Source organism: Zeus faber (assembly GCF_960531495.2).
Source record: "Zeus faber genome assembly, chromosome: 3".
In the NCBI taxonomy this organism is placed as follows: domain Eukaryota; kingdom Metazoa; phylum Chordata; class Actinopteri; order Zeiformes; family Zeidae; genus Zeus; species Zeus faber.
In genome coordinates this window covers 20,273,546-20,284,409 of record NC_137190.1, presented here as the reverse complement: position 1 = coordinate 20,284,409, position 10,864 = coordinate 20,273,546, and the positions used below count along the sequence as shown (strand labels likewise).

Below are 10,864 nucleotides of genomic sequence, written 5' to 3'. Positions count from 1 at the left end.
CCTCCTAATCCTGTTAAAAATATGATTGCGATCTATCACCATGTAGCGGGCCACATTAAATTGTCTTGCTGGCCGGATGTGGCCCCGGGGCCTGTAGTATTAAAGGAGACCCCTGTATTAAAAACCTTCCATCTACACAACATTGCACAAACCCTCCCAACACAAAGTATTACTCTATATATATATATATATATATATATATATATATATATATATATATATATATATATATATAGTGGACAGAACAGGCATTGCATTGGAGAGCTTCACTTAACCTGCTGATCCAGCTCCACCTCTGCACAGCCTCTTATATATATATATATATATATATATATAATTATTATTATTATTATTTCTTTTTAATACAGAACATCCCTTGGGAATTTCTTGAAAAACAGACCAAATTGAAATGTATTTTTAATTTATTGATAAATTAAGGTCCTATTGTGTAATGTGAAAAACAGTCAAAATCGACCTTAATTAACTAGATGTTGGTTGTAACTCAACATTAGCCGAGTAAAGTTACTGCTACAGTGAGAAAGGTGTATACAGCAAATACATTTATGGGAAAAAAATGTATATTAAGACAATAAACAAGTCACTGGTAACACATTTACATTTATTACTTCAGACGACACATCCATAGCAAAACAGCAATTTGGTTTAAAACAAAAAAATAGAGAAATAACTTTCAAATGTCATAATGGGTTATGAACTATTATTTATTGAAAAAAATCTTTATTGTCAAAGATAATTTCTAGAAGAGACAAAAAGGACCCTTCAAATACAGTGTTATGTCACTATAAACATTATAGTTCACCATTATAATTGGTAATTTATTTGGCAAAATCTGCAGTCATGCCACATTGTTATGCATATACTAAATTACAAAGATTGAATTTGGGTTTTTGCCCCCCCCAAAAAATAAAAATTTTTTTTTTCTATATTTTAGAAGATTTTGAATGATAACCCAAATCCTGTTTTAAATATTTGGCAGAGCTTTCATATGAACACATTCAGGAACAAAGATCACTGGTGTAAACTACTTTTGATAAAGAATTTTCTTGGACACAGAGGGGAACCATCCCAATATGGAAATATTTACATTTGTTGCTGGTTTGTTGAACACTGCACACTATTCCAGTTAGAACAGATGACCTGTGTAAATGGATACAGTTGGATATTTAGTTTTAAATAATATAATAAAAATTCTAGATTTGTAAATGATTCCACATCAAAACCATGAGAGCAATGTCCTTTAAAGGTAAGGAAAAATTATAAAAAAAAGAAAGAAAAAAAAATAAAGAAATTGCAGATTTTTAAAACCTTTGTCTAAATTACATGCGATATGTTTTCCATTTGGATTTGTTTATGCAATATTTCAACACAATGTTTTCCACTTTTGTGCAAGTTGAAACTTTGCACCAACTGTGGTGATCTATAGCGAGTATCTCCGCCTAGTGGACATTGGAGAGCTTCACTAAACCTGCTGATCCAGCTCCACCTCTGCACAGCCTCTTGAAATGATCTCCAAGTTATTCATCATAACCTACCAAGTTAGTGCTCAGACCTTTGGCATTAGTGTAGTACAACACTTTGAGTGACATTAGATAAGATGCATCAGTTGCATAAAAAACAAAAATCAAATTCAGTATCTGAAGCCACAACACATCCCGAATCTCGTGATCATGCAGGCAATCACCTTTAATATGCCATTCTCCTAACCATCCAGGTGGCTCAGCAAGCCACACATTAAAAAAGGCTTGAGGTGAATTTGGGAAAAGAGATGAAAGAAAGAAAATTATTAAAAACCCCCACAGAACAAAACAGGAATAAAAATTATATTCATAATGTAATAATACTTTGACCTGGTTTTACACTTGTCTTACTTTATTGTAATGTGTTTAATGTAGTTTTTATTTTAGATGTACTTTATTACCCAATATGCTTGTTGTGTCATCACTCTACCCTTTGAATATTTTTTTATTTCAGTGTTCTTCTATATTGTATTTCCAAGATATTAATAAATTCCATTATTATAACCAATTTAGGAACCATCTCATAAAAATCATAAATACCTTTGTATCTATTAATTATTTATACATTATTCAGCCATGTAAAACACACAAAGAAAAACTTTCACCATGAGTCAAATCCAGACACCAGAGCCATTATAGACGGTAAATAAAACTGTTGCTTGTAAAAAAACAAACAAACAGAAAAACCTCCACAGGCTTGTGGTACATTATCGAACGTGAATATGGAGTATCTGCAGGTTTTATCAGAAGTTTGGCAGTTTAACTTAATTTTTCAGCACAAAAAAATAGGACATTCAGATGACCACCTCACAGATTCCAATAAATAAAAAAAAAAATTAGAAAATTAAATTACTTGAAAGCAGTCATTTTAACCTAGATAATTAGTTCTTTCCATTCATATAGATGGTGTTTTAGTCAGTGGTTTCTTAACACCAATCATCACTTTTACTTACGTGAGGTGAACAGCAGATGGCAGCAAGATGCAACGTAAAGCTGCTGTTTTAGAGGTTTAAAAAAAAACAACAACAAAAAATTAAAACACTGCACAGTTTGGGTAATCAAAAAACTCTAGTTATAGTAAACACTTACAGTACAGTACAGCAGCCAAGAGTATAATAGGAGTTCAGTAAGAAAAGTAAACACAAGTTTAAAACAAACATAAAAAAAAAAAAAAAAAAAAAAAAAAAAACTAGGACACACAGACGATGACGACAGAACTTTGCCCAAATCCAAACCCTGGACTCTGGAGCCGTCCACAGCGTGAGACCAGGACGTCAACAAACCCCCCACAGGGCGTCTCGGTTCAGGAGGTTCCCCCTAAAGTGCTTCATGTGAATCTCAGCGGACACTATGAAGATTAAAGATCTAATTTCAGTCAATCCTGTTATAAAAAAAAAAAAGGGTTGCGAGTGGAATCCCACTGTAGTGTTTGTTCTTGGCTTGTGTCGAACCTGCTTAGAGCTAAAACCACACAGTAGAACATCAGTGATACCTTGAAAAAAATAAAATTAAAATAAAAATGAAATTTAAAAAAAAAAAAGGTGCTTTGTGCACGGAGTCACAGAGCAGCTCTGACAAATGTCCGGCTACAACATCAGCCTAATTGCACATGCAGTGACGTTGAGTGGGAACATACTAGGCGGTGTGACCCCGTTATCTAGCGTCTAGCCCCAGATTCTCCTCCACCCACAGTAGTAAAGGTTGTAAAGACAGCGACATGGTGGGTGCAGGCTCGCTGGACATCTGCCACAGCACTTCCTGCAGGACCACCAGCAGGGGGAGCCCCACGCTCAGCAGCTCGTACAGGAGCTGGTAGTCGCCGGCGTTGGCCCTCAAGTGGAGCCCGAAGGCCCATGCCTTCCTGTGCGCCCAGTGGGTGAGTTGCCGCGGGGCGTCGCAAGCGGCTCGGGTGGCCCCCAGGGGCCAGCGCAGGCCCTTCCTGACCAAGGAGGAGAGGGTGCCCGCTACTCCCGAGCGGCTCCGCCCCCCGTCTGTGGAGCTCTGCTGGGGGGCCGCCTCGTCTGCCTGCCGGGAGGTAGCAGGAGGTTCTGGGACCCCTCGTCCAAAGGAATTCTGAAATTATGTAAATGTAACGTAAGTAATAAAATAACACGGAGATACTTCCAGGAAATAATTTGTAGGTTATTAAATCACTTACAGACAAGTTCCTTCGCAGAGTTGTCCCGTTTTGGCGTTGAGCAAAGTGGAGCTTGCAGTAGAGTTTTCCTACAACAGGACACCGTTATTATTATTATTATTATTATTATTATTATTATGTTGCTTCAGTGCTCATGATCCTTGGTCATCCGGATCTGTATTGTGATCTGTGCGGTGATGGGACACGCACCGAGCTCCGAGTCAAAGGCGTGGGCTCCCTGGCGCAGGGTGGAGCTGCAGGTGTGGCAGCGGAAACACTCCCTGTGGAAGAACAAGCCCTCGGCGCTGATCCGCTCCACGATGTAAACGCGCTTCCCGCACAGGTGGCAGCGGTCGTTGGACTGCGGCAGGGTCCGACGTGAGGAGCCCTGGGACAAAGGGGGAAGAGTGTTTTTCACACGGGGAAACAATCTTAACTACAGAATTTTATCCAAAATATGCCCCCCTCCACCCCCACCCGCCACCCCCACCTCCAACACTGTTACTGAAACGTGCTTTATTTGACATAAGGGCGTCATACCACCACATGCCATATGCATCACTACTGTTTCAACCTCTGACTTCAAAACATACACACCAGGCGTGGCCCTGGTGGCCCTGGTGATCTTGACCTTTGGGTCAAGATCAATTTATTCCTTCCTTTTAGAAACCAACAGTTCATGTCAGCAGTCGTTTTAATTGAGCCAATTCATTCAATATCTGAAAAGGTGGCGATTAAACACCCCGATGTAGAGGCTTCAAACAGCCGTGCGTCTTCACATCTTCGCCAATTACGCAATTATGTTTCCTCAGTATCGGTGCGACGTTTTGGTTTCTTGTGTGAAGCTGACATGCATCGATATCCCATAAACACTGGTTTTAATAAATGTGCAATTAAGTTGTTATCAAGTGCTGGAAATGCTACATTTTCAAATACGACATCTGTTGAACGGCATTCACACCTTGTCATCATCTGCGACCGACATATTTGTTAAATTGGCGCCGCAATGACCTAGATGTATTTCGATTCTTGCCTTATATGACATTCCTTGCGGACTGCCACTACACTGGACTGACCAGGAATAAAAAGCATGGAGAAAAAAAAAGGAATGAATTGAAAAATGAACTGGAAAGACAAACACCAACCCACCGGTTTAATCTCCTTTCTCTTTCTCAAGCTCTTTCAGCTTTTTTTTTTTTGGTGTTTTCAAATGACACGACTGTAGCAAAGCGGTAAAGCTTAAAGCTTGCGGCTCGCAGAGGACTTGGGGCTTTACAGAAGTTAGGGGAGGAAAGTAAAGAAAAGAAAAGAAAAGAAAAAAACAAAAAAAAAACTCTGTGGCGCTGTTCCAGGAGGACGTGTGACCGTGGGTCAAATCAAATTTTGGATTTGTGCCACAGTGATACAGGATTTAAGGTTTATGGGTTTTTCTGCTGTGCTGCGAAAGTGGCTTGAATGTGATTAATTCAACAAAGGGGTTGTAATTTAACCAGAAACATCCTGTTCTGACCTGGACACTGAGGAACTGTGGTCATTTGGGGGGAAAAAAGTGACTGATGTGGCTCCTTCCCCAATTACGAACATTTAGCACAAGAGAACAAAACGACGCAGAAAGGATGCGTGAACGCCGTGGAAGGATGATGAATGAAATCGTGAAACAGTGAAATAAGGACTTTCCTCTCGGAGGCTCTGATAGTGGCCACGCCCAGTAAAGGAAGTCGATTTCCTCTTCATCAAAGAAAGAGGAATTCCAGAGAGAACATCTGGACGTGGAGATAGAGCAGATAGTCTGGGTCGCATGTGAACCCCAAAAAAAAAAAAAAAAAAAAAAAAAAAAAAAACACCCAACCGGGGGGGTAATTCTTTTTTTTTTTTGCCATTTTTTTAAGAATCAACGAAAATTCCAACGTGTCGAGAGTTGGATTATGTATTTTTTTTTCTGAGCTTTATGACTTTATTAGTGAAGGGAAGCAAAAAAATAAATCCACTTATGTGCCAAGTAATTGAAATAAAAACAGCACAGAACCATATCACAATGAGCATATTCGGGTGGATTCAATAAAAATAAAGCTTGCAATGGTTAATGATGAGGTTTGAATTTGCTTTCTGTTAAGATGCAGTTTGCTGATCCTTCATTTTTATTTTCCATTTTGAGAAGAAAGACTGAAGGCCCGGTTACAAAAAAAATAAAAAATAAATAAATGGAAGAATAGTGATAAGGTGAGGAAAAAAAATCAGCAAACTAGTGGTTCCTCTTTGACGGAACCATGAAGAGAGAGAGAGCGAGAAAATGGGAGAGAGAGAGAGAGAGAGAGAGAGAGAGAGAGAGAGAGATTTGAGGAGGTGAAAAGGAGGTGAAGACTGAGGTAGGGGATCAGTGATTCGAGAGAGGAGGAAGAAGAGGAAGAGGAAGGGGGGGGTATGAAGCAGATAGTCTGGGTCGCATGTGTGGGTCTGAATTGCTTCAAGAGATTGAAAAATGTAATTTCTCGCTGACCTTAAAACCGCTAAAAGTTTGTATTCTCTGGATATTTGTCTTTTACAGCGTAATTTTAACCAAGACGACTGAAGATAATAAATCTGAGAAAGGATTGTTTTCTCAATCCAACCTGCAATTCATCACGTCCCTTTAAAATGGTCTTTTCTATTTATGCATCGTGCTTTACTGCTCCGGAATTTCCCCGGGTGGATTAATACAGCGTTCTCTTATCTTATCTTTCGCTTCTAATGAGCATCTATCATCTCGATGACGTGACCATGACTGTGAGTCCGGATTAAAAACACATGTCGGACAATATTTTGCATGATAAAATACAAAACTTTATCATGTCAGTAATACTTGTACTGGCACTACAGCAAATACATCTTTTTTGATATACTATGTCAAAAGGTATAATTTTTTTTCCCTTGACTGAAGAACCCTAAATAAGGGTCTAGGAAGGTCTAGGACTTTAAAGCTTTTAAACAGCACGGCAAGAGTTAATTGCCCAGAGCTTCAATGATGCACGACAAAAACATCGTTCAGAGCCGTTCACTGCACACAGTTAAAAAAATAAAAAAAAGCTGGAAAGAGTCAGTATCTGAGAGGAAAACAGCCATCTGCTAGAACAAGGAGATTAAAATCACTAGGGTGCGAGACTGGGAATATCCAGCGCATCGTTCGTACGGTACATACAAAGATGCTGAAAAGGAAAACTAAAAATGCCTAAAATGCCTTGTGCCATGCCATCACAAGCAAACTACAGCAAACAAATGTGAGAAGTGCTTTTTTTTTTTTCCTTCGGGATCATTAATCTTAAATGAGAAAGCGTGCGATGGGTTTTAGTGCCGTGAGTAAGGCCAGGCGGAGCCGAGGTCAAAGGTCGAGCTTCAGGAAGTCACCTTGGGTGCGGAGGCGCCGAGAACAACCCACTCAGGTGGGCGGCTTTGTCCTTTATGCTTTTATTTTGAAACTCCCTAGCGTGCCGCGTCTGAGCTTTCCACTGCAGGACCACACGGAGGACGGGGAATAAGGAGAGGACGTCAGGCATCAGGGCAGGCTTGGATACTTTGCTGTACATATTCATTATTGATATATATTTATAGTTAATTTATAGTTCATGTTAATTTGTAGATTTATTGTTTATTGCAATTTTTTTGTGAATTTCTAGAGAGAGTTCCTAAGTATATTAGCAATCGTTCTACTTTTCAGGAAAATAATAGTCTTTTTTTTAATTAAATGTAATTTCTTCATTTTTATTGTGTAGTGTTTTTGATGTGAGCCACTATCTATCCATCTACCTCCCCCCCAGCCCCCCCGCCACCAAAGTAAAAGTACGAGTGTAGACATAATGAGGTAGAGCACAAAAAACAAAAAAAAAAAAAAATACCAAAGGAGAATGTAAAACTGATGAAAGGACCCTGTGTGTATCACCACCCAATGAGAAGACTCAAGCGTTGTGTGGAGGAGAACAATAACGCTGCTTTGTAGAGGACGAGGAGGAGGAGAAGAAGAAGCTCTATTATGTTCATTTCACGCCCAGATCGCACTACGTTCCTGGTACAGAAGGACCAGGTGGAGAAAAACATTTAGACGCGTATACAGTACACGCATCACATGGAGGCAGTTAGACCAGAATTGAGTCTTTAAGTTAATTTGTTTCTTTTGTCTTGTGTTTACTTCTTGAAAACAAAACTTAATTTATTTCTCATTTATCACTAAACTAAATAAAATGGCAATTTTATTTGCAGTTTTTGTTGGAGACGAATGGATCACACTTGCTTTTTTTCTGAACTAAAATCTGCTCAGCAGTTTAGAAATGAGAGGAAACTTTACCCCGGTGAGGATTTGGAAATATAATATAATAATATGCATGTGTGTGTGTGTGTGTGTGTGTGTGTGTGTGCGTGTCTCACTGCTGCGTGTGCTTTACCCATTATGGTCAAGATGAATAATTATGGGCTGATGTCACTCCCCCCGCCCCCCCTCCCCTCAACTACCAGACTTACACAAGGACTAAATGTATAATTAGGACGATAATATATAGAAAGAGCTCGATTTGCAGAAAAAGAAGAGAAAATGAGGCCACAGCATGAAGGAGAAGACAGTGTTCACCTCAGAGATCTGCTCGTCCACCTCCCTGAGGCGGTGGAGCATTCTTGACATGGCCTGGACGGCGGCGCGGCGGGAGGGAGCGCGAGCGGGGGAGGCTTCCCTTCGGGGGGAGGACGGGCCCGGGCGGGGGAGCCGCCGAGGGGGAGGCGGCGGGGGCTGCGGTGGTCCGGGCATGCGCTGGGGCTCGGGCCGTCGGGCTATTTGCTCTGCCGCATTTTTGTTATCAGAGGTCTCGGACTGGAAGCGGCGAGGGAAATATTCACATGTGTGAGCCCGGTCACAGCCAGCGCGGAGGGAAAGCGGCTGCTCTGCACTGATATTTTACTGACAATTAATGAATAATATTGAGACCCTACAGGGCCTGAAACGTGCCCTAATGTGAGAAGTAATAATGATATTCCTTCAAGGTCTAAACTGACGACCCAAGCGATAAAGAATTGGACGGAATTCTACAAACTGTCTTCTTTAACGTGTGTATTTTCTCTGCACGCCGCTCCGTTCTACCTGCGTTTTCGGGGCGGGCGGAGGTCGGACGGGCCTCCTGAGATTGATAAAGGAGGTCTCAGCGGTCATGTTGGCGTGCGGCGGCGAGGAGCAGGAGGAGCTCTCGGAGCACGGCTGAAGTTGTTTTTTTTTGGGGGGCAGGGAAAGAGTTAATAGAACAGAGGAAAAGTCAAGGCAGAAAGGGAAAGGCATGAAATCGGAAGAGGCAGACGGTAGGAGGCGTTTTCGGCAGGGATCACAGGATAAAAAAATAAATAAAATAAAATTTAAAAAAAAAAGGTGGATGATTGAGTTAAACACGACGAGGCGAAACGGAGCCTTCGCCACCACAACCCCCTCCCCACCGCCGCCCCTCCTCACCTGTCTCCGCACCGCGCACGTGGCCGTGTCCTCGAACTTGGCGACGAGCTGAGACGCCATGGAGCGCACCTTGTTCTCCTTGGGCTCCGTTCTCTCAAACTTCGCGGGGCCGTTCGGGGCGGAGAAATTAGTGGCCTGAAGGAGAATTTGAGACGTAGGAATCAACTTTGACGGTTAGATATTAAAATAGTTGAATAGTTAGATATTTAAATAGTGGACCACTGTGAAGATTGGAGAAAGTTTAACCCACCTCCTCCAAATAACTGCAGACTTTCCGCTTCCTCTTATAAATGGCGTCTGAGCCGTCTCCCTTCTTCTCATCCTGAGGGCAAAGCCGATTGGGTGTAAAATCATTCGATATGCAGATGAAATACAGTGTCAGCAACAGCTTACGTCAGAGACTTGGCAAAAATAATAAAGCAATGGAATTAAAATAAAAAATAAAATAAAAAAGTCAATATATGGAAAAGTGTTTAAATATACAATAAATGAAATAAACGGTTAACTGAAAAAAATGTAATATGACAGTATACACTAGACCTAATGACAAACTACAAAATATAAGCTAAAAAACAACAAAAAAAACTATTGAAAATACACATACAGCACAGAACCACCTGCAGTCGTGAAAATGATCAGCCGCCAAAATCAAAGGCAGATGAAAATGATAGTGATAAATGCTGTTGTACAGAAGCTCACACGTGAATCAATTGAAAAACTTTTGAATTCATTAAAATATTTGATGCAGTAGGTATAAGAGCTGTAAATAATGCAAATGTACCTTGGGCACCCGTTTCCTGGGCAGAGTCAGATTCAAGCCATTGCTGATGTTTCTCATTTCCTTCGCTGGGAACTCTGCGTTGTTTTCGTCCGCCCCTCTGCAACCTGCGGCACGGAGGATTGCAGTTTTCAGGGCAGGCGGCCACAGAATAAAGTTTTTTTCGTTTTTTTTTTTTTAAAGAAAGATTGTCCCTTAATAAATAACATTTTGGCATCTTGCTGGAACCAAGAACAAAGCGAGCGCACGCAATCCAAAAACCTTCCAGGCAGGTGCTGGAGCTGTTAAATAAACCCAGGAGCATATCTGCTCAAAATATCACTTCAGGGGGTGCAGCGGTAAGGAGGCAAAAAGCTGCAGAAGCCTTAATATACTGGAAGCGTTCATCACTCATCATAAATATCTGGCCGTACTGACCAGACGAAAAAGGGAATTATACAGTACATGTTATCGTGCTGCAGAAAACACAGCCTCTTTACAGACAGAAACCGTTTTGAATCTAAAGTCTTGACATGACATCTGGTCTGAAATATTACAGGGAATCCATACTATTACCGTATAGTTCAATATGATGGGATTCTTTAAAATAGGATTACAGCAACACATCAACAATGCATGAGCAATAGATTGTGACACACAGTATATACTGTCAATATTGTGTGCAATCCCTATCATAAACATTCATATATCTTATCATTAAAAAAATCTTCCATATTGCATAAAGCCTTAGAGTTGGGCAGAAAAGGAAACCAAATTAAATTTCACACCTTTTCTTTCAGGGGAAATAGTGTTTTAAAAAGGGTGTGGCTCAGAAACAAAGAGGACAAATATACTGAAGACAAATTCATGCAGTATATCCATAACTGGAAATATGAGCTGCAGCAGTCAGTGGAAGTGATATAGGGCTGGCAATGTGGTCGTGTTTTGTCTTCCTTGGTATGTGTGGTTTTATT

The 10,864-nt window shown here is 40.7% G+C and overlaps 1 protein-coding gene across 1 annotated transcript in view; it reads right to left on the bottom strand.

Moving 5' to 3' along the window:
- Nucleotides 1-704: 704 nt before the first annotated feature.
- The window catches only part of mical2a (microtubule associated monooxygenase, calponin and LIM domain containing 2a), a 34,420-nt gene continuing 24,260 nt past the window's right edge, over nucleotides 705-10,864 (bottom strand). Inside the window, exons 16-23 of the mRNA XM_079998095.1 lie at nucleotides 9,915-10,018; nucleotides 9,384-9,455; nucleotides 9,134-9,268; nucleotides 8,774-8,887; nucleotides 8,270-8,506; nucleotides 3,886-4,063; nucleotides 3,697-3,764; nucleotides 705-3,611 (exon numbers count right to left, since the gene is read on the bottom strand). Of these exons, the coding sequence (XP_079854221.1) occupies nucleotides 3,192-3,611; nucleotides 3,697-3,764; nucleotides 3,886-4,063; nucleotides 8,270-8,506; nucleotides 8,774-8,887; nucleotides 9,134-9,268; nucleotides 9,384-9,455; nucleotides 9,915-10,018 (1,328 nt within the window). The 3' untranslated portion in view covers nucleotides 705-3,191. The remainder of the gene's footprint in view (nucleotides 3,612-3,696; nucleotides 3,765-3,885; nucleotides 4,064-8,269; nucleotides 8,507-8,773; nucleotides 8,888-9,133; nucleotides 9,269-9,383; nucleotides 9,456-9,914; nucleotides 10,019-10,864) is intronic.